Below are 23,486 nucleotides of genomic sequence, written 5' to 3' on the forward strand. Positions count from 1 at the left end.
TTTTTAAGGATTATGTTAATTTATGCATGTAATAAATGCACTGTTAATATATAAAATAATAGCAAAATTGCACACATGAAGCTGTTGAGTAAATGCGTTTCCACGTGAAGAAAACATGAGAGAGAAGGTTTGATTGTTCCATGGGGCATAATTTAATCGTCCAGTTATATTTTACAACCAAAAAAAAAAATTTTTTTCTTTCGGTGTGTGTTTAAATAGCCATGACCAGACTAGGCATGGATTGATCCCAGGATGTTACACAGAAAATGGGGAGAAAGATGATTAAAGTGAGAGGAAATGAAGGAGACAGAGCAGGAAAGTCGAGGTGAAGATGAGTGAGGACAACAGAAGTAAGAAAGGAAGGAGCAGAGAGAAAAGTGGAGCATCTTCTTGATGCAAAGAAGGACGCAGAAAGTAGCTGGAACCGGCAAAATAACTTTACAACAAGGCGACCCGTTCATTTTTTATAAAATAAAAAAACAAACACAGACAGTCATTCAGTCATTGGTTGTCTGTCCACTTTACTTCTGGGCGGGGATCATGCCATCGATGGACTCTCCCTTCTCAAGCTTCTTCTCCATCTCAACCATCAGCTTGACACCATCAACCACCAGCTGGACCTGCTCCACCTCAGAGGAGCCCAGACGGTCGGCGTTGGAGATGTCGAACACACCACCCACAGAGGCTGTGTCCACACCACCTGGAGGGGAAAGGAGGGGAATGAGTCTGCAGTCAAAATCCTAAAACCTAACCATTTATGATAGTAGCTATTTAGAAGTTCAGAAATTGTATATTAATTGCCATGAATTTTAGTTTTGACCCATAACCTTTGCATCTTAACCCACTCAGACTGTCAGCTCTGCTGCTCCTTTGTTTACACACAGTACAATGTATTTCCACTTCATTATCTTCATATCATCCCTTATGTTTGTTGGCAACTAACTGTTAATTTCAGTGTTAAGTCTCTTGGGGCTCCTCTGAAAATGCTAACTTGTTACTGGTTTGGGGATCCATTTAACCTTCTTTCAGTACCTGTGCCACGCTTCTGCAGACGCAGCCTGGTCAGGATCTCCTCGAACTTGGCGTGTGTGCTGAGCTTGGGCAGCTTGACGTGCACGCCACCGCGCAGGCCGGTACCCAGGTTGGATGGGCAGGTCAGGATGTAGCCCAGATGCTCGTTCCACATGAAGCCGTGGTTGTGCTTCTTGAAGATCGCCTCAATCTGTCCAGTGAGGAGGAAAGTGAAATAAACGGTGCACAATCGTTAAAATATATGTGGCTGCCCCTATGCAACTGCTTAAAAGTCATTAAAGGTCTATTTAATATTTACACCACACATAGGAAAGTAACAATACAGAATTGTTTTGCTCATAGGAGGGGAATTGGTTTTAAATCTTGTATCCATGTGCCCAGTTGAACTGTGCACACTCTTGTGTCTTCATAACTATGCGTTGATGTGAAATGATGCATGCGTGTCTGACCTTCTGCAGGCCAACGCAGAAGCGTCTGAAGACCTCCTTCATGTTGCCTCCCTTCTGCATGGAGATGACACGCAGGTGATCCTCCTCGTTCACCCAGACCAGGAAGGTCTTGTTGTCGTTGTGCCTGTAGGAACAAAATCCAGCTCAGTCTCATTTCATTCACATGTGGGATACAATGTTCACAAGCTCAGAGAGTTTAGCTCAGAGGATGGTGGTTCGGGTTTACGGTCTTGATTATAGCACGTTTCTGATCAACTTTTTGCTTTTGAACCCGGGACAAATCCTAGAGGAGTCTCATTTGAGAGGAAATGTTCTATTTCCATTTTGTGTGTCTGTGAGTCTCTCACCAGATGCCTCTGCCGTCGGGCCAGTCACGGGCCATACCAGCGCAGGTCAGCAGGGGGGACACGGGCTTGTCGAACAGGAAGTGATCAGCAATCAGCTGCTCCTGCTCGGCATCGGTCATGCCTTCCAGGGGGTAGTACTTTCCCTTGAACTCACCCTCCAGGCTGGACAGGGCTGAGAGGGAAGAACCAAGAGGATCAGTTAGAGTAGGTCAGACTGATGAACTGGATGTTGTCATTAGGTTGATATTCACCCTCAATGGACAGCTTCTCAATGGCTCTGCGCTCTCCACGGCTGTTGTGGGGGGGCAGGGTGAATCCCTTGATGCTGCGGCCGGTACGAACACGGCTGGACAGCACGTAGTTGGGGTCCAGGTCATCACCACCCTGTCAGAAGAATTAAAATAAACGTTATTATTGTAATTTAGCCATCATTTACTTGCTTGCTTCACCCATGAGGGACTGGACTGATTTTTCTTTACATTTGGAAGTAAGGCCAGCTAGTAAACTTAAAATGCTGTGGCCACATAAGTAACCTGTACTTTATTTTTTTACACAATAAATTAAAGGCTATTCATTTAGTGTGTAAGCTTGCCAATGGACCAGATTCCGTAGAAACCCCTCACCTTCAGGTTCTCGAAGTTCAGGTCGGTCTTGTGCTTGTCGGTGGGCTTGTACCCGCCATGACGGTCGGAGATGACGGGGTCCAGCAGATCCTTGAAGACCTCGTAGGACTCCTCATCACCAGCAACACAGCCGACGGTCATGATGTAGGGGTGACCTTGTGGAGAAGAGGGAGGAGGAGGAGGAGGAAGTTGGTGAGATTGCTTGTTAGCTCAACGCTGAAGATTGCTATGTATGTTTGAGATGCTTTTCTGTCTAACATATTTCTATTGAAAGTGAGGTCTACTTGTTTGAGTTCCACTGTGTTAACAAGGAGCTCCTGGACATAACTTTAAAACTAACCAGATATTTAAAACTTATATTAAAACTCATATTAAACTCATATTTTAAAAAAATATGATAACGCTCCTGCGTCATCTTTGAGATAACGATGCGCATGCGCATGCCCCGTTCACGACCTGTGAGTAGCTCGGTTAGCTCCAAGGTGATCCGCTTATCGAACCCAGCGGATACTTCTGGAGTAATCTCTATTTACATTCCTTTGGATGCAAAAATATGCTTCGCTGACGAGCTATTATTGTTTGCATTTGCTAAATGAATATCTTCCATACTCTCGCAACTCTGTTGGTGTTAGCGGCTAGTTTGTTAGCATTTAGCTCACGCATAAATGCGCGTGCAAGCACATTTCTAGCTAATTCCACTTGAGGCTAGCTCAGTGATAAGCTGCATTTGGGATGTTAAATCAGTTTCATCATCAGTGTCTACTTCTGTTATTATCCAAAATGTTAAGCTCGAGGATTTAATTAGAAACAGGATGCAGCTCGTTAGGTGTATTAGTATGGTAGCACTGTTCAACTTATTCCTATATGCTAAAAGACCGCCGCTTTTCGTCTGGTATTCACACGGGCTCGGACTGAGGTTGAATCCTGCACCGCGCTGCCCACATCCTTAAAATAAACCTGCAGACACCTGGGCGACGTCACAGCACCTGAATGTCGCAGGACCAGGTACCAGTTTCATATACTGATATGTCATTCACTGATGACTCGTGTTTTACTACATGCAGTGTTTGCTTCAGTTCATTAATCTCTGCTGCTCTGTGTTAATCTCTATGCTGATGATTTGCTCCTTCTTACCAGGGTTGTCAACTCCGGTCTGGATGACGTCATCCAGGGTGAAGCCGCTGGGGGTGGACTTTCCCCTCAGCTTGCCATAGATCTCCTTGTTCAGCACCTACAGCAGATGACACCCAGTGCAGGTCAGTGATTAGACAGTCTTGTAGAGTTGTGCTATGTGCACCCAGAAAACAAAATGAAAATATTTTAGTTTTGAGGATTTGTACCTTGGCCATGTGGTTGTTGTGCAGGGAGAGATCGGGGTACTCCTCATCCACGGAGAACTTCATCTTGTAGTCGTTGTGGCAGTTCTTTGCCATGGCTGCGATTCTTACTCCGTCTGAGTAGAGAAAAAGAGCAGAGGAGGTGTTATTTCTCATTTGGAGCTACTACTGTATTAGTCAGATATCAGTTTGTGTTTCTTCATTGTGTTGATTTATCGAAGCAAATTGAAACACAGCTTTGTGATTCGGGGGAATACCATTTTTCTTTCCTGGCATTTCTCCAAGTCTTTCAAGTGTCTTGTCTATGAGCTTTCTGGTGAAAAAGAGACACCGTCTCATTCTGTCTGTCTCCTTTTCTTTTTCTTCTGTCCTTGTCTACATGCCTGTCTCACTGTTCACCAGCCTGTCTGACTGTGTCGCCACCTGTCTTCCCCTAGCAGTGCAGAATAATAATAGTAAGGCTGAGCCCCCTCTTGCACACCTCCCCCTCCCACCTCTACGGGGAGCTACAGTTTCTAGCATATTAATGATGAATGATTTTCTCTTCTTTCTCACTCCATTCAGTCTCAGACTAATGCAAACTTAGTGGCTGAGCTGCGCTGTAGTACGTAGGTAGCAGAAAAAGTATTCTGGTGCTGGAAGCAATACAATTTTTAAAAGAGATCAACATTTTTAAGATTGAAAATCTTCCTTTTTGTCTTTAGACATAAATTAGTTTCTAACTGAAGAACCGAAGAGGTCTGATGAAGAAAAAAAAAGTGTCTGTATTTTGCACATCTCAAATTTGTAAGTTAATGATCTAGCACTTACAAGTTTCTAAATGCAGAGCCAGAATCTACAGAGCTGCAGCTGCAGAATACACGTGAGTGGTGAAGAAGAATTTTACAAGTGCCTTCAAAAACATCATCCTGTATCTATTTACAAGCCGATCTCTCTTTCTCTCAGTCAGACCGAGGTTAAAACTCCCTCAGTTGCTTGACTTGTGGTTGATTGATGACACCTGGTACACCGAAAGGTCAAAGCATCGAATGCCTCTTGGATGGCTCCACAAGTTCCATGACCAAATGAAGTGCTTCTGTACTATTCAAAGTCACAGTCGCAGCCTGCTCTGCTAGCGTCAGCAGCAGCTGATAGATGGTCACAACTGCTTCTCTGACATACATGCCGTATACTTAACTATCCCTTTATCAGCAGACTGCCCATAGCCAAGAGCACCAAGTTTCACGTCAGCGTGCACTGAGAGAAGATTGATCAGAGTAGATTTTAGTAGCTTCCGTATCCAAAAAATATGTGCCAAAACCTTAGAGGAGCAGACGAAAAGGAGAAGAAAAGTTTTTCATGCTCCAGAATTCACCAATGGAGGAATCTGTCTGACAGATATTTGATTAAAAATGGTTTGGTCAGGGAAGGTCCATACTTAGATGGAAGAGTCAGCACTGTTTCCCATGGGTTTATCAAAAAGCCTGACTAAAGCATGTTTCGCTTTTTTACCTGCTCAGGAGAAAAGAAAGAGGTAACAGATCCCGGGATCAGGTCCTGTCCACCGAATGTAGGGGTTGCCCAACTCTGTCAGGTGATGGACTTAAGCATTTATACCCAGACCTCTGTCCCTATTGGCTGACTAGAGTCAGGGTCCCCTCATTTGATTGGTCACAGGGGGTCCTCTGTGCCCAGATGAGTTTTCTAAAAGGCAAGAACGAACATCACACAACACTCGAGACGAGAGACAAGACAACAGCTGCAGCTGCCCGGTATAACCTTCATGTTCCGCCTGCTCGTAGCTGCTTGGTGGAAGCCTGCAGGACAGACAGGGCTGGACAGGAAGCTACAAATGCACATGCATCCTCAGAAATGTATTTATTAGATATATGCAGGGAGGGATTACATAAAACTCTAACTCTGTAACCCAACATCTGCTGAAATCCCCCACCTGATCCCCCACTTGATAAGGGGTCTTGTTTTTCACACTTTCAGTTGGTCAGTTTAAAAAGCACAGATGCATTTGTGCTGTCCTGAATCTCCCGTCCGTGTTTCTTAAGTGTCCTCAGTGAGGAGATGAAGCAGAGTGCAGTCCTGTCTGTAATCATATTTAGGAGTTAAAATAACCACTTTGTCTTAGATTACAACATCGTAATATTCAGGATTACAGATTGGATTGCGTTGAGTTGTGGCTCTCTCACCTACTAATTCTCTCTATGTGAGATGTCATGCAGCGATGCATAGTGACAGGCTGACTATACTTGGCGAGTCAGAGGAGGGAAATTGTATTTTTGGGCTCACAGCTTCCTCAGTTGGTCTTGAGTGCATCTTTCCTCAGAGCTTTTAGATTTGTTTATCATATTCAACATCCTGCCTGACGTGTTTTAGGTTCAAATCGCTCCGTATTCAATGTAAAAGGCCTTTAGTCAAGTCTGGACTCACAGAAGGTTGTACTCAGAGGCAGATCTGGCTGCAACTGTAAAAATCCAGCTCTTTGTGCCAGCGTCATTACCCTCACTGGTAAAGTGAGAGACCTCAGTAATCAAGCCGCAGACAGATACTAAATCACACACACACCATGTGACAGAGTAGGAATTGCAGGGTGGAGCTGAGAGACGCTGTGACGCAGACGGCGGTCTCGTTTAAGATCCAGGTTTCCCCCAAGCACGACAGAAAACTCGAGGTCAGATGTTTATGCAGATTTCATGCTAGCTTTCGGTAGCAACTCGTGCTGTTTTTTTCTGTTTGTACTTAAAACAAGAGACAGCAGATTGCAAAGATTCCTAAGAAATCTTTTACTTTTTCTCCTCAAACCACCGCACGACCTCCTGTATCTCCACAAATGTCTCATCACAATTAAATCTGGTCCCTGGTGAGGGCCTGCAGATAAAAGATGCCAAAGATAAGGTGCATAAAAAGGTCAGTATACTGACAGCGAGTATTATAAGACTGAGTATACATGAGTGAAGTATGATCATTTGATAACTGCAGGTCCTCTCATGTAAATCAGGTGCAGGCACACTAAACGCTACAAACCTGCCTGAATTGACAGAAGTCAGTAACTAGCCTGTAACTTTCTGCAGACAGAGGTAGACTTATGAAAATGTAAAATGCTAGTTTTTATTATAGTGCTCTTTTAACTTGTGCTTTTGACATTATTGTGAGCTGAGATTAATATACTCTCTCTCTGGCATTTCATCGGGTTGATTTGCCATGAAACAGGAAGTTGCTGTTGCTTGAGTGTACGTTGTCCACTCTGTCCCAGATTTCCCAAAAGTGAAGCCAAAATGTTTGAATCGCCCCAGCATGCACAAAAGTGTGAGGGACCATCCAATGATGTGTGCAGCTTTAATGAACGTTATATTCCATTTCCGTCAATAGATCCTCCTAAATCCTACACGCTGGCCTTTAAGTGTGTGGTAAACCTATATATGTGTGTATTATGTGCTCTCATGCACTCGACACACACTCACTACATGTGTGGTTGTATCCATCCTGTTTGTTTGCTTTCGTAACTGCGAATTTGCAGATGACTGTTGTGTTCGGGGGGTGTGGGGATTTAGAGTCTCCCGAGTCTCAGCTCCTTCCCTTTAAATCAACCGCTCAGGCTCCAGTTTCACAGCTGTGGCATGACCATCCGCAGACATGACTTTCCAGATTAGTCTTTCTCCATGTCACAGCATGTTGCTCACACACACTGTGAACAGGAACACATATGACCGCAGTTTTTATTTTTAGCTTGAAAATATTTAAGTGTAACATCTGAGCAGTAGCTGTGAGTTGCCACCCAGGTGAAACACCCTAAAGTCAGTCTGAGCTCTATTTTACACATAAAAGTACAGTTTTGCCCTTCACCACTGCATCCTCCCCCAAATCAATAAAACTGGAGGGTCCTGCTGGCTGATGTGTGATATATGCTGCGTCTGTCTTCTGCCCATTCAGACCAGTTAGTTCTGTTGCTCGTCTGTGCCACTGTGGCACAGATCCAGTATCCCAGTTTAGACTGTCATCCTATCCCCCAGCAGTCCCCTCACACACACACACACACCCATACCAGCACCAGCACCCCCACCACCCCCACACGGCCCCAGAACCCTGCAGCTGCCCCGGGGAAGCAGGCACCAAGGACAGTTATGTAACCAGGAACGCTGTGTGAATCATTTAGAATGATTCTATCTCCATCTCATGAGCAGAGTGTGAAAAAAATCAGATGATGGAATGCTTTTATGGATGCGTTAAATTGGACGATATTGAATTGAATAAATGTTTTAGTGATTGTTTTCTGATATGTGAGTGTGTGTTGTCAGAACAGATGTAAAGTAGTGCTGATCCGTGTGAGGTGGCAGAAAAAAAGGTTGTGTTGTGTCTCGTATGACATTGTACAGTTGGTGCAGTTTGTGTTTGTGTGCATCTGCAAACGTGTGCATGCATCCATGTATGCAGACAGATGGTGGAAACTCTCCCAAACTGCTTTGCTTTGATGCAACCTGCACATATTTGTTGACAGGAGGCGTTGATTCAGCTTTCTGGTATGTATGTCTGTGTTTTAATGCTGGTTCGTGTCAGTTATGCAACCCGAGTCCTTGATAACATTGTGAGTAATAATGTAGGACTCATAGACATCATATATATAAATATGTGCAGCAACACGACCTCGTTTGAGCTGGCGTGCAGTCCGATTGCACATTCTTATTCACAGCGAAGGCCTCAGGGAGCAGTTGTGGGCTGCATTCACACATTCACACATGGGTGTTGCCAGGAACAACTGGCAGTCTTGGCCACTGACGGCTCCCGCTGACGCACGTTTGTGATGTTCCTGTCTGCGTTAGAGCATCTTATTGCTCTGTAATTTGCTCTTGAGGCTCTTGTGCTGAGTGGGAAGAAAACAGAGAACCAGTTCGAAAATGATTTCCTGAATCTTAGCGGTTGTGTTTTTGGTTGGTGTTTGCGATGACGTTGACTGTCAAAGACTGAGATATTAGTGTTTTATGAAGAAGCTTTCTAAACTGAAGTGATTTTGCTATGGAGGAGATTGCAGATATCAGGAAGCAGCAGCAGCCCTCATGCCATCTTTGGATTCCTCAGATTTGACCCAGGCATACAAGTCCTGATCCAGAGCAGGGGGAAAAAAGTCATGTTAACAGTTTGAGGAGCCCACAAATAGACCCAGGCATTTGTAAGACGACTCTGTCGATGCGCACATGTGAAAAGTGCTGGAAGGGAATGAGCGGCGCTCAGTGAAAAGCAGTGACGGTGTTTTGTCTGATGAGATAAAGAAAGTGATTGAAAAAAAAATCAGTTGCTATGCAGACTCTTTTCTTTGGAATGAGCTGTGGAGGAGACATAATTACTGCCTGGGTTATCAGTGTGCATAGCTGGACGTACCTCGATGCAAATCAGAGTGTGTTTGTGGACGTCGATGGAATACTACTAAAATATTATGATGATACTGTGATTGTCAAGATGTGACTGACTTTCTGTATAAAAATTAATATGCATCCTGCATGTTTAAAGAGCAGCACTTTTAGTTTGTACTTACAGCTAATTTTAACTAATTAAAGAAAGATTCATGTCTTGAAATCACTTCAGCAAAGGTACAAGCACCTTAAATGTGAATACAGCACTTGAATAATTGTGCTTTACATTACATCCCACCACTGTGAAGCCGAGTGTGTGATGCTCTGGTTGGCAGCAGTTGTATCTCTGACTGTTCAGATTCATAGTAATGAGGAAGATGATCACAGCGTGCTCATCCTCATGGCGGTGACATGAACTGGATGTGTGGTGTGTATGAATCATCGCCCAGCTGCACTGAGCAGCGTCGCACCGGCTGATATTATGTCTTATTTTGGATAATAGTTTTGCATCCTGTGAGTGTCGTGCGTTTTGTGAAGGTGATGGTGGCGAGCGGACGGTGAAACCTGATCCGGAGTAACTCGTGAGGGGGAAGGTTGGACATGCGTTGAGGTTGGGGGTGAACTGTGGATTTCTATCTTTAGTGCCGAGGTCCTCCCATCTCCAGTAGCAGTTATCCCGATTGAATTGCATCGACTCAGCTGTCAGTGTGTCTGTCCTGACCCACGTCCATTCATTTGTTCATCCACCTCCACTTGACTGGCTAATCTCTTTACCAAAGCAGCAGGATGGATGCAAAGAGGACAGCAGCGAGGACATCCACGTCACACTCGGGATTTAATCACATTATTTGTCATGTGTGATTTCATGTTTATCTTCTCACACATGCACGTCTCATGACTTCAGTACTCACACGAGTGAAACACTTAAAACGTCCATTTAGAAAATGAAATCATGTTTTTAACAGGAAGCTCTTCAGGGGTTTCACAGGTTACTTAAATCAATAAATCAAATAAACCAGATTCATGGCAGTTCTCTGTGTGTGTGTGTGTGTGTGTGTGTGTGTGCGCGCCATTGTTCTCATTCATGCTATAAGTCATTCATTTCTAATTTTACATCAGGAGGACAAAGACAGCTGTGACATTTTAACTCTGCTGCTCTCCTGTGTGTGTGTGTGTGTGTTGTGTAATGTTTTGTTCCATGCACAAGTACACATATACATTATGTGTGTATATATACATGCATTATGTATACGTTACAGACACACACTGACTGCAGTGATTCCTGCCTGCTGTCGGCTGTCCGTTGGCAGTCAGCAGTCAGCAGTGTTAAGTGTGAAGTCTCATCTGTCTCATCTCAGCATTGATCTCATTTTGTGTGCTTAGCAGCCAACCCAACACACACACACACACACAGACCAAACATCAGAAATAAATCAAATTGATCCAGTTTCTTTCTTTCTGTCTTCCTTCAGTCAGGAATCTGATCTTTGGTGTGTGACGTGTGAATTAAAAAAGGAGGAGGGAGCTGAGGATGAATAATTAAAGATGCACAGTCATGATGGTGTTATTTTTAGTGTTGACATTTTAATTATAGACGATGCTGCTAACGTGTCCTCAGGGCGGGACGCTGCATCTCCCAAACAGCGAAACACACACTCATGATAGTCAGATGTCTCGTTAGTGTGTGTGTGTGTGTGTGTATGAGATGAGAAACTCCAGTGGAAAAAGATTTGCCTTTAGCTGATGCAGTGAGATGTTACTGCGCTACAGGAAGAAGTCTGAATGTGTGTTTAGAAATAAATCAAACTAATTGAAATAAAGTTACAGTTAATGCTAAAAAATAAATTAGCAAAAAAAGAATAAAAAAAATAGCAGTTAATAAATAGTTGTTTTTAAAATGGAGTCAGTGGTTAATGAGTCTAAGAGCAAAGACTTAGCAGATATTCTGCAGGTCGGTGGGGTTTCGGAGGAGATTTCGAGGGCTGAACTGATTTAGTGAGGCTCAGCTTTTCACTCCGGAGGTTTCTGCTTTTCAGTCTTTATCATGCAAGAAAAAAAAAACACATCACAGTCAAGCAAAATAAAAAACAGAAAGCAGAAGTTAAATCATCGAGATTTGGTTCGCTTGAGTCTCGAGCTGTTGAACTGTTCCTTTAATCTCACATAAACACCAGTAAACATTGGGAATATAAATATTTCCACTGGAGCAGATGAACAAATAAAGTTGTTTCTATTTTCTGCTGTGGGGTCAGAGGTCGAGGAACGAATGACCTGTGACCTGCAGAGCTTTATGGGAAGTGTTTGGTGTCCCTGTGTAGTTCAGTGACACTAAGGGAAGTCCAGTTCTCAGAGAGAAGCGTTTTGTTAGAAAAGGATCCTTCAAATAGCAGATGTTTCTCAAATCACTGATTCAAAAATTCATCCTAAATTCATCAAATTTATCAGATAGTTTCTGATATCAGTCATGATTTTATACATTTTAGACTTTTTTTTTTTTTTTTTTTTTTTTTTTTTAGGCTTTTTTAGGTGAGATGCTGTTACATATGCTGATGCGTTTGAGGAGCGTCAGCCGGGTACCTGACTTTTATCTCTCGTGTACTTTTGAGCAGGCAGCGACTGAGAAACTGTTATCATAGCAGTGAAATGTAAAGCAAAAACAAATCCATAACTTTGCGTAATCCTCCTTTCTCTTCCTTCTCCACCACACTAAGCTGCATGTGACGAGGACAAGTTGACTCCTGCTGTTTAAAGAGCAGTTTGTGTCCAGCCGTCAAACGTGAGTGTTTACGGTTTGAATCATGTCCATCATTAGTGGTAACACATCTTTTGATATCTGAGTCGTTGTGCTGTCATCAGCTGGACGCCTCAAACCTGTCGAGTAACAACAGCTGGAAGCCTGTGATGTTCATTTATCAAATTCTTTGTTGTGTTTTGTTCTTTTTTTCAGATAATTTTGGATTTAAGTCATTTTTCTGAATACTACTTAGAGCGAAGGTTTGTTTAATTAAAGGAGAAAGGAATGGTTTCACATTTTTCTTGAAACTCAGCTCAGCCGTTCTAGACTTGAACGTCTGTTGGTAGATAAATTTACTTGACTGCAAATTCTGACATGCGAGTGAATTGACGAGGATTGAACACATCAGCTAAATTTCAGTCTAAATTTCAGTCTAAATGTCAGTCGTTCGTTGGGTCATCACCCCTCCTTTCACTGCAGACTCGGGCGTCTGTTCGCTCGACGTCGGTCCCTGACCCTGACAGGTGATCGTGTGAGCAGCAGGTACTGGAGGTTCGCCTGCAGGAGGCGGAGGAGGCCGGCAGGAGTCATGGCTGGTGGCCTTAAATGGCTGCGCCCTGCCTGCACGCCCACCACTCAGTTGCTGTTGCTGCTCTGCCTACCTGACAGCTGAGCCGTCAATCAGCCTGCTCATATAACTGTCACACACACACTCTCACACACACTTGCCTGATATGACTGCCCACTGTCTTCCTCTCTGTGAATTTTCATTTCATCGGATTTTAAATTGGACCTGAGTGTGTGGATCATGAACCAAAAGTGGAGCAGATGGTGCAAAGTGAGCATTTAAAGGCACCGTGAAAATAAAGTGACTCAGCAGAAATATTCACTTTCCTCACGGTGCTCTCATAAAGTCACCGTGTCAAATGGTTTCACTTCCAGAGAAGCTTCAGTGGCCGTGAGGGAGTCAGCGGACAGCTCGTCATCCCGTCACTGTTGATAAGTTAAAGGGACAGTTCACCCCAAAATCAAATCCACTGCACACAGTCGAGGTCTGCTGTGTCATGATTCCTCCACCCACAGCAGCTTCCAAGTCCTGCATGCAAACAACCTGCACCGCCTCCTCCTCCTCCACCCGTCGATTCTGTCAGAAAACTGTGTGTGTGCTGTGTTGGGATGTCTGTGGAGGAGAATTTAGCGTGTGAGAGTGGAGTTCCTGCCACCTAGTGTCTCGTTTGGCCTTTACACCGTGGGACACTGAGGGACAGGCGAAACTCCTGAACTCGACTCTCTGCTCTTTAAACAGCCTGCTGGTTAAGATGTTTTACCTTGTCATAATTCTCATCATTGTCATTTTAAAAGGTTACATGTGCAAATAATTTGGATTTATCAGCGTTAACTGTTGGCATTTTAGCTGAAAAATGAAGGTAATTATTTTATTAGTCCATTAAATTTGGGATGAACCTGTTAGATACCTCAATACTCTTCTGCAGAGGTAAAACCTTTAAGAAATGTCAGTAATTTGCCCCTAAAAATATTTGAAAACCTTCAAATATGTCAGAACTGGACTGACTGGGATGCATGAATCAACATGGAGTCAGACGCGTACATGCAGCAGGCTGCTTGGTTGTTTTTTTAGATCCGATCGGTCTGCAGTCTCTTTGTGTTAAGCTGCTGAGGCTCGGCTGCACTGACTCCACTGAGGTCTTAATGTAACTCAGGTCGATTGTTTCCTAAAGCCTCGTTCCTCCACAGCTTTAGCTGCTAATGTGACATTAATGAGGCTAAGACTGGTTCCACTGTTTGACCTCTGGGGCTCACACACACACACACACACACACACACACACACACACACACACACTCTGAATGGACACATATACACACCCACCAAACACTCAAAACACGAGACTGGAATACGATCGTCATGCACAAATTAATAAGAGTATTACTTTTTAAAACATGCTTACTAAAATATGCCTGTATTTGAAATTCAGATCAGATTATGAACACGCAGTTAAGTGATACATGAGTGATTGCATGTATATGTATAATATACCTCAAAATAAAACATTAGTTACTACAGGGATTAATTATTTCAAAATTAAAGAAATGGGCAAACACTGAGAAATGCAAAATAAAGTAAAATATCTATCGGTTTTGGTCAGTGGTTTATTGAGATGTCAATTTGGAGAGGAACAATAAAGCATATTAAAATGACATTGGTTTGTTTTTTTAACCTGGAAAATAGTTAAAACCAGAAATAAAACATATATAGTACATAGACTCGTTTACACACAAACTGTCAAAACAACCGTTAAAATCTGTCATCTGGCATCAGTAATTTGTCATCAATAATCCGTGTCTCCTCCCGCAGGCAGTTCATGTCCTCGGCAGATAGGTGGCCTCGTCCCGAGCAGGACATCGCGGCCAGCTCCGGTGCCGCGGTGTATGGTGGGAAATGAGGGATCAGGTAAGCTCTTCAGCCGCGTCAACTCGCGCTGACATTATCGAACGGATGCAGGAAGTGTTGAGGTTTTCACTTCAGAATAAACGTGTTTTCATGTGATTTTATTTCGAGGGGATACGTTTGTCCAACTTTACTTAAGTTAGATTTATCTATTGGGCATTGAACCGTTTTTTTTTTTTTTTGAATTTTTGTATTTTAAAATTTATTTTTACTAGTTATTATAGTTGTGTTGTTGCTCCTTATTGTTGTAAATATGTTGTCGTGTAAACTGACCAATTGTAGTTGAACTTAAAATCTAGTTTTAATAAGTAAAATTATTCATCAGTTGTGCTGAACACGAGTGAACCTTTAGCCGAAATAGGGTCACTGAACAGATGTCCATATCAGAGTCAGATTAAACTTTTATGCTTTTATTTCAGCAGGGTCATGTAAGGTGATGTGTTTTCAAATACTGCCGGAACTTGAAGTCATATATAATATTTGGAATAGTTATTAAAATAGAACATTTTCACTTGGGTATCATTTGTAGCAGGCTAACAAAACACCGTTGTTGCGGCAAATGAGTATCCACACGACATTTACTTTGAAGGTGAGAATCGGAAGTGGGCTGTTTTACTGACGCTAGCTTGAATGCTAATGAATTTGTGATGACAGGAGGAGGCAGCAGGTGGATTGTTTCGAGTTTCTAGTTTTCTCCGTCCCACCCGTTCAACATCAAATAAACTAACGGATATCCTGAGCGGAAATGCTGCGCTGCTTATGACAGGCTCCGCTTTCCACATTAAGACTAGTGATATTTAACTCGGGGTGGACAAAGAGACGAAACCACGCCGCCGGAGCCTGGACTTAGCAGGTAGGCTATAAATAACTTTTTTGTGGACCTGAAATGAAGCCTGCGTGTTTGTGTCTGTGTTTACATCGTGTGGAAAAGCGTAGTTAACAAACGCTCGCGTGGTGCACAGCAGCCGGTGGTGCGTTCACTATAAAAACAAATGGCTCGTAATGTGACGCAGTCGTCATTAAATCAGCTGAGAGGTTTGTGTTGGATTTACATTTGCATTAAAACACACTATTCCCGACGTGCCGGAAAACTGACCCGAGGCCTGTTGCGCCGCCCACAGTAAACAAAGCGCTTGTAGACTGAGCGTGTGCAGCTAATGTGTGTCGGTTTGTCTTTTATCGCTTAATGTTGAAATGTGTTGCCTGAAAATACTAGAAAATAGACCAAAACTCCTACAAATTATGTGTCTTGTCTCTAGTATTATTATTATTGACAATGCTCCTCTGTCACTGGGTGGACAGACAGATGTGTTTCATTTTGTGTGTTTTGTTCCCTCATGTTCGTATTCCACGTTTGATTGTGTGTCTTGGGAATATTTGTCATGTTACGGCATAAATCCACACCAACAAAACTGTTGTTAGTCTGTTATTTATGTGCTGTCACATGTCTGTTTAGTTCCCTACGGCCGCTTCTCCTGTCAGACTCAAAGTGGAACCTGAAAACAGTCATTTGTTGGTGTTCAGTAAAGTTGCTGACAGTCTGTATTTTCTGCGCTGTGTTCATGTTGTCGTCTCACTGTTTCATTACTTTGGCAGAAGCCACGTCTTGACCGTCTTTATCCCATCTTTATCCCATCTTCTTACATTTATAATCAGGCTCGGTTCCATCAAGTGGATTTAATCTGTGAAATGTGTTTGGACTCAGATTTCAGACTACGTGCTTGCTCACTCAGTGTCTTTTGTTTCAGTTTATATCCAGACATTTTCTCTTTTCTCTTATGTTCTTGTCTTGTCCTCAGTGTTGTCCTGTAAAACACATTTTCATATACTGGAGCGACTTGTGTTGGCAGATCAGTTGTCGTGAGAGGGGGAACCTCAGCTTTGGAGCCATGTTGTCGGCGGAGGAGATCCTGTGCAGCACGCAGCAGGTGATCGCAGGACTGGAGGCGCTGAGAGGGGAGAACCGCAGTCTGCTGGAGAGCCTGCAGGAGCCGCTGGAGAGCCGGCCGGCGCCCGAGAGCGGCAGCGTGGAGCAGGAGAAGTGCGGCATCATCCGCCAGTCGCTGGAGAGGATAGAGCTGGGGCTGAGCGAGGCACAGGTACGAGGACAAGAACAGCAATTGGATGTCTTGAAGTCACTTTTGAGGAGCTCTCAAGTCGTCCATTTTTATATAAAATCGATGGTGGAGACCAAAACAGAGCTAAAAAGAGAGCAACTTTTTCAGATATGCTGATTTTCTCGAGATGATATTTTTTCCTCTGTGTATCACTGGTCTCTCGCCCCTCTCCAGGTGATGGTGGCCTTGTCGGCTCACCTGGGTTCACTGGAGGCGGAGAAACAGAAGCTACGTGCTCAGGTGAGTTTCTGCAAGTGACGCCAAAACAAGCCGAGCTTTCTGGCAGCGTCGTGACTTCAGTGAATTTAAGCATGCAGGGTGATGGCAGACAGCGAGGACATTTGTGTCAGCTTCTGTGTTTTTCTGTCAAATTAAGCTCACTCAAATCCTCCTCCGCTCCTCATAACTCACTTTTCTTCCTTCTCTCACATCTTTCCTGTCCTCCTCCCTCATGTCGTCTTTCTCCTCCACATTTTTATTTTCCTCTCACATCCATCCTTGTCTTCCATCCCTCCCTTCTTCTTTCTTTCCCTCTCCTACATCCTCTCTCTTCCTCCTCCTCAGGTGCGTCGTCTCTGTCAGGAGAACCAGTGGTTGAGGGACGAGCTGGCTGGTGCTCAGCAGCGGCTGCAGGACAGGGACCAGGAGGTGGTCACCCTGGAGGAGCAGAACAAACACCTGCAGTTCATGTCCTCCATACGCAAATACGACCTGGAGGAGCCGCAGCTGGTGAGGAGGCGACACACGAATGCGTGTGCGTGCATGTTCTTGGAGAGTTTGCCGTCAGCCGAGTGTGTTTGTTTCTCACGTCAGGATGACAAAGACTCGTCCACCACCAAGGAGTCTCTGGATGACCTCTTTCCTGCCGAGGACGAGGAGCAGTCACAGAGTAAGGCTTCGTGAACGTGTTTGTCACACACACAGCCAGTTTTCAGTCGTTCACAAATGTATAGTTCAGTATGATCATGGAAGAATTTCCAGTCAGGATGTTTTGTGGTGACTTAAAGGCTCAGAAAATAAAACTGTGCGGTTCCTCCTGTTTAAACACAATGAGATAAACATTGTGCGTATAGTTTGACTTTCTGTGTCTGTGCTGCTGAACGAGTTTTCCTTCCGTGTGTGATCGTGAGCAGCAGCCCTTCACACGCAGCAAAGACATTTCAAACTCTGATGTCAAATTTTAGCATCTGAGTTTGCATCCCGTGAGAGGAAAAAAACTAAAAGATCGTAAATGATTTCCTCATCCGGCTAAATCTGTTCTGTTAAAGCAGACAGAGAATTGATGAAGTCTGGCAGGACTGTGGCTCCAGAGATGAACTTAACTTAAGATCATCTTTTTATTGCAGCTACACAGCATGGGATCATTTAAAATCAACCTGTGGCAAAGCTTTAAAGATGAGAGGTGGAAAAGAGATGAAATTCTGCTCCTGTTTCAATTAATTATTCTTCTTCTTCATTGATTGATTAATTGATGAAACGTAACTGACTGCGTTGGTTTCGGCGCTCAGTGTCTCAGCCTCATCACAGCAGTGCGGCAGCCGCAGCCCAGCAGGGCGGCTACGAGATTCCCGCCCGCCTTCGAACGCTCCACAACCTCGTCATCCAGTACGCGTCCCAGGGGAGGTACGAGGTCGCCGTGCCGCTCTGCAAACAGGTGAGGGGGGTGTCGCTTGCTACAACACTCGAGCATGAAGTCAGTTTTAAAGCTATTGGTTATTAAAATGTCGTTCTGCACAGATGAAATGAATTAAAATGGCGTCTCCACAGGCTTTGGAAGACCTGGAGAAGTCCTCAGGCCACATCCACCCAGATGTAGCCACCATGCTGAATATACTGGCGTTGGTGTACAGGTGAGGCGAGAAATGGAAAACAATCAAACTTGGAAGAAATAAAACAAACCAAGTCGCGATTGTTCCTGCATTTAAAACTTGATTTACCAAAGTGACTTTATGTGAGAAGGTTGATCTGATGTGTTTTCGTCTACAGAGACCAGAACAAATACAAAGAGGCAGCCAACCTGCTGAATGACGCTCTGGCAATCAGGGAGAAAACTCTTGGCTTGGACCACCCGGCTGTAAGTTCTCATAAGCGAGCTGCAGACGGAGACACCTGCTGAGGGGACGTCCTGAGTTCTCACCTGGGGCCTCATTTCTAAAACAATCTCAGGATTAATCCTGATCTAAAGGAGGACTTAAGCAGTTACTTATAAAACCTTACTTTGACATGGAAATGAGCTCATCTCTAAACAAAGGGAAGACTTGGTGTAAGTGATCCCCCTGCTGGTTACGTGGAGGTACTGCAGCTTGGGCAGCATGTGCGCCCAACCCTGTGGTGAACTGAGCTTTAAGAACAACGTGATTGGAATTATCAGTTAAGGGTGCGTGGAATTCATTGTGAGACCGTTTATTTTTATTATCAGCCACAGAAGAAGAAAACACAAGGCGGGTTCTGTCAGTTGAAGTTGATTCTTAAGGCTCGGCATCCTTTATGGGCACAATCACCCGGTCAGGAGTAATCCTAAGACCAAGTTCAAGTACAACTCAAGAAACATTTTGATAAATGAGGCGCCAGGACTTAATTCCCTTTTGTTTTATCAAGTAAACTTTTTTGGCAGCAAAGTTCAGGGAGCATCTTGTTGACTGGATGGCAGATATCTGATCTTGTTGCTGGAAGTGCTGCCTGTCTTCATTGTGTTTTACTGTGTGTGTGTGTGTGTGTGTGTGTGTGCAGGTGGCAGCAACGCTCAACAACCTCGCTGTGCTTTATGGGAAAAGAGGAAAATACAAGGAAGCAGAGCCGCTGTGTAAAAGAGCTCTGGAGATCAGAGAGAAGGTGGGAAAACAATCTGTTATTCTCACTGCTGCACAGCTGACCTCCACCAAACTGAATCCTGATGTAAATCCAAAACCCAAAACTGAACTTAAACCGCTGATTTTAAAACAGCATTCAGTTACCCTTCAGAAGGAATGAAAACTGAGGATCTTCCTCCTCCATTTCCCTGCTGTTTAAACAGGAAGCTTAAACTCAGACTAGTCTATAAACACGCAGAATTTAATCTGTACGCTTCAACATTGTTCAAAAAAATATTGTGTACAATCACAACCAATCAGAAATAGTTAATCACATTCTTCAATAACATCTGAGACACAACCGTTAACCTCAGTAACAGATGCTCATTTTTTTATAAATCTAAATCATCTTTTATAAATGTGGCTATGAAGAGATTTCAGGTTAACTGATGTCAGTCTGTAATTTAAATGTGTCCTGTAGCCGCTGAGCCTTCACTTAACAAGCCACCGGGGGGCTGCACAGACAGGCTGATAACTGAGCACCTCTGAGGGGGTCCAGTGGAACAGCAGAGTCCAAATTCTGCTTCCGGTCTCGTTGTCGTCCTCACGGTGCGTCTTGTGTGTCCCCTCAGGTTCTGGGCACAGAACACCCGGATGTGGCCAAGCAGCTGAACAACCTGGCGCTGCTGTGTCAGAACCAGGGGAAGTACCAGGAGGTGGAGCAGTACTACGAACGCGCTCTGCACATCTACCAGAGCCAACTGGGCCCAGACGACGCCAACGTGGCCAAGACCAAGAACAACCTGGTGAGAGGAAACCCTCACGTCTGATTTCTGCTAAATGTGTCAGGCATCAGCTTCTGAATCGACTCCTGTGCTCAGCTGTCCTCCCGCTCGCTTGTTCTTTCGCAGGCTTCGTGCTACCTTAAACAGGGGAAATACAGACAGGCCGAAGCGCTTTACAAAGAGATCCTGACCAGAGCTCATGAAAAGGAGTTTGGATCTGTGGAAGGTACAACAAGCACAACAGATTTTAATGAGATGCATCCCATCGTAACATTTGGTTTTCTTGAACAACCCAAATCTGAATTTCAACAACACCGATGGAGCTTGTGTTTACTCTGCTGTGTTACCGTGCGTCTTCCTGTCCGTCCTCCAGGCGACGGGCGACCCAGCTGGTCCGGCGCCGAGGACGGCAGCTCCGGGCAGGACGGACTCGGTAACCTGAAGCGCAGCGGCTCCTTCACCAAACTCCGAGAGTCGATACGCCGAAGCAGCGAGAAACTGGTCCGCAAGCTGAGAGGAGTCGGAATGGAGGAAACGACCCCGAGGAATGCTGGGTAATATTCCATCCTTCAGTGAAGGAACATTCTTCATATGTGATTTAATATTTAGCTTAAGCTCTCTGAATTGAAGAGTAGAGGATTTAAATCAGCCAAACTGAGCTTGTAGGAGTTTTGCTGAGAGATTTTATGTCCCCTCATGAAGTTTGTCCTGTTTTCAGGATGAAGAGGGCCAACTCTCTGAATGTGTTGAATGTCGGAGCCAGAGAGAGTCAGGACGGCGCTCAGGTGAGGGTTCACGCATGTACTGAGTCTGGTTGACCTGCCAGCTAAAAACCTTCAGTGATTTATCCACAGCTAAATTCCTTTTGGTGCAGCACAACATGGAATTCGGTTCCTTACTTTAAATCACTGTTGGTTTTAGTGAACGAGCCAACCAAGTAATGAGCCACAGTTGTGTTAGAGTACTGCGTTTGTCCCAGAGATTGTGACATCCATGGAGGGTCTCTGTTTTGTCCCGCAGTCGAGCCGTTTGAGAGACGTTCGAGGCCTGAGCTCCAGCACGCAGAGCCTGACGAGACGAGGTTCACTCGGTGGGAGCAGCTAACACACGCACACACAGGAAGTGGACAGATGTTCACACGCTGCTCTGTGGATTCCCCACTTTGAGTCTCCTCAACACAAACTGAGATGGTTGTCCTCACTGGAGACGTCACAAACGTGTGAATTATCCCTCAGTTCAAAAGAATAACAACAAATCAATGTTCTCTTAACCCCTGAGGAAACGTGACAGTTAGCTTAATGCTGCGACACGTTTGTCTCCGGTGAGGACGAGTGTCTCCGGGACTGATGAGGAAGGTGTGGGTCACATACTGACAGATGGACGTTTGCACTGGAACTTTTCCTTTCCTGTTCACTTGAAATTCGTTATCATTCCCTCCTGCGTTTTTATCACACACACATTCAGCTTTGCTGTTTTATCCTTTTAGTTTACTCCTTCAGATAACACCAGCATGTACACTGCAAGACAATCAGGCTAAAACAAATGTTTTCACTAAATTAGTGAAACTTCCAAAAACAGTTGGAACGCTGTGTAAACAAACGTTTGATTTCGATGAGGTCAAACTTTATACATAAATATATCGTCTTTATGCTTTTCAGCTTGATGATTAGCAGATTGTCACATGCTGTTTTACGCAGCGTCACAACTTTTTCATAATCCGTGTCGTTACGTTTGCCGCATCATCAGGTTAACTCAGTTAATCTGCAGTACAGCAGACTTTACACTGGAGGTTTTCAGTTTGTCCCGATGTTCCTGCGCCCTTTCAGATTCATGTCTATTCACAAACACTGGAGTTATTTATGTTTTAAATGTCGTAAAGGCGAAACGGGCACACTGACATTAGATTATTTTTTTAGATGTTAAAGACTTTCTGTACAGAGACGTAAAGTCGTTTGCACAAATCGCGATGCGTTGGTCGAAACATTACGTTTGGTTTACGAGGGAGAAGTTAAGCTATGGAGTTTATTCTCTTTAAAGAAGTTATTTAAACGTGTTTTGCCTTTTTGAAAGTCGTTCTAACTGTATTTTTAATGTCGTTAAAGCTAAAGATAAAAACACTAATGTGTTTGTCATTCCACATCATGAGAATGAGGACCAGAATAAGAAACTGCCAGCAGCAGCTCTACAGCAAGAACAACCACATCGAATTAATTAAAGAGTTTGGTCTGGACCTGCTCCAATTGGAAAGTGTCATGAGATAACTTATGTTGTGAATTGGCGCTACATAAATAAACTGAACGGAGTTGAATTGAATCGGACTTTAAATCGTTCTTTGAATTGGACACACGATAAACTGCACACAATTAACTTCTCTTAGAAACAAAAAAGTATCAGAGAGGAGAAGCAGTTGATTATCAGTTGCTAAATGCATCGCAGCGCTGAAAGATGGAGATCTGCTCACACAGCACATTCCTGATCAATCAACTGATCAATAGTTACTGCGTCTGAGTGTGTTGCCTTCAGTCGGAGCTCGTGGCCCTCAGCTGCTGCCTCAGAGACACCAACGGGGCCACACGAACCCGCCGTGAAGCAAACTGCACACGTGCAAACGAAGAGGCGCGATTTAGGGCAAAGAACATGTAGACGCACTTTGCTCAGAGCCAAAGCAGACACGCGAAGTTCGACGTCAGTCAGACAGAACCAGGAGCTCCGGATCATTCAGTGTGGGTGCTGGTTTACGGGGGGCTGATGTGGACTCAAATGACTGTCTGGCCCTTTAGTCATAAAGTAGCTTAATGTGGCACGAATGTAGAACAGACGCCTACTCGAGCATCTCCATCTCATCTTGGAATTTTGCATCAAAGCTTTTTCACTGAAATGCCTGAAGACTTACTATTTAAAATAGTCAAATTTCGTTTAACGACGTGCAGATTTGTTTGTGTGTTTTCTCATTCGTTAGAGTGAAAATTCCTTCTTTTTTACGTCGACACGTGAGACAGTTGAGCATGACATCATTTTGTATGCTTAACTCTCAGGAATGTTTAAAGTAAAACACTCAAAGACTCCAGTTAATGAGTGTTGCTAGCTTGACACCCTGAACATAAAGTTTACCAGCTGGCCCTCACGGATTTTAAGCGTCCTCTTGGGACTCACACTTCCTGTGCGTCCTCCTGTTCGCACGATGGATGTGCATTTGCTGTGGTAGAAGAAGATGTCACTGCAGTTTGTTCGTTGTACTGTTAGTTACTGTAGAAGCTGCAGTCTGTAGACCGAAGCCTTTTTAACATGTTGGGATAAAAAACAAAAGCGTAGAAACTGGACCGTGTGTTTTCCTGATGCTGTGTTTATTCTGGTCAATACGAATGTTTGTATTTTATATTTTTAAACTTGAGCTGAAATAAATAACAAAAATACTCTAACAACCTTCCACGCTTTTGCTGTGTGTTGTTTTAAAATGTTCTACTTCAA

General features: G+C 44.0%; 2 protein-coding genes across 4 annotated transcripts; one reads left to right on the plus strand and one right to left on the minus strand.

The window, feature by feature from the left end:
- Positions 1-128: 128 nt before the first annotated feature.
- ckmb (creatine kinase, muscle b) lies at positions 129-5,374 on the minus strand. The gene is made up of 9 exons (XM_046389948.1): positions 5,280-5,374; positions 3,792-3,904; positions 3,586-3,682; positions 2,452-2,606; positions 2,080-2,212; positions 1,829-2,000; positions 1,482-1,605; positions 1,033-1,222; positions 129-700 (listed from the first exon to the last, which is right to left on the minus strand). Exons 2-9 carry the CDS (start codon positions 3,882-3,884, stop codon positions 522-524), a joined length of 1,143 nt encoding a protein of 380 aa, XP_046245904.1. The 5' UTR covers positions 3,885-3,904; positions 5,280-5,374; the 3' UTR covers positions 129-521.
- Positions 3,577-23,445, plus strand: klc3 (kinesin light chain 3). 3 transcript variants are annotated; one of them, XM_046389945.1, is made up of 15 exons: positions 3,577-3,707; positions 14,235-14,330; positions 16,178-16,426; positions 16,619-16,684; positions 17,009-17,173; positions 17,258-17,333; positions 17,953-18,098; positions 18,212-18,294; positions 18,431-18,518; positions 19,175-19,276; positions 19,866-20,039; positions 20,145-20,244; positions 20,392-20,572; positions 20,737-20,803; positions 21,039-23,445. In XM_046389945.1, the coding sequence occupies exons 2-15, from the start codon at positions 14,319-14,321 to the stop codon at positions 21,120-21,122; spliced, it is 1,593 nt and encodes a 530-aa protein (XP_046245901.1). In that variant the 5' UTR covers positions 3,577-3,707; positions 14,235-14,318; the 3' UTR covers positions 21,123-23,445. The 3 variants fall into 3 exon arrangements, with proteins under 3 accessions (XP_046245901.1, XP_046245903.1, XP_046245902.1); XM_046389947.1 differs by lacking the exon at positions 14,235-14,330 and having other exon boundaries at positions 3,584-3,707; XM_046389946.1 differs by lacking the exons at positions 3,577-3,707; positions 14,235-14,330 and adding an exon at positions 14,655-15,180.
- The last annotated feature ends 41 nt before the right edge of the window (positions 23,446-23,486 follow it).

Source organism: Scatophagus argus, chromosome 5 (assembly GCF_020382885.2).
Source record: "Scatophagus argus isolate fScaArg1 chromosome 5, fScaArg1.pri, whole genome shotgun sequence".
Classification (NCBI taxonomy): Eukaryota; Metazoa; Chordata; class Actinopteri; family Scatophagidae; genus Scatophagus; species Scatophagus argus.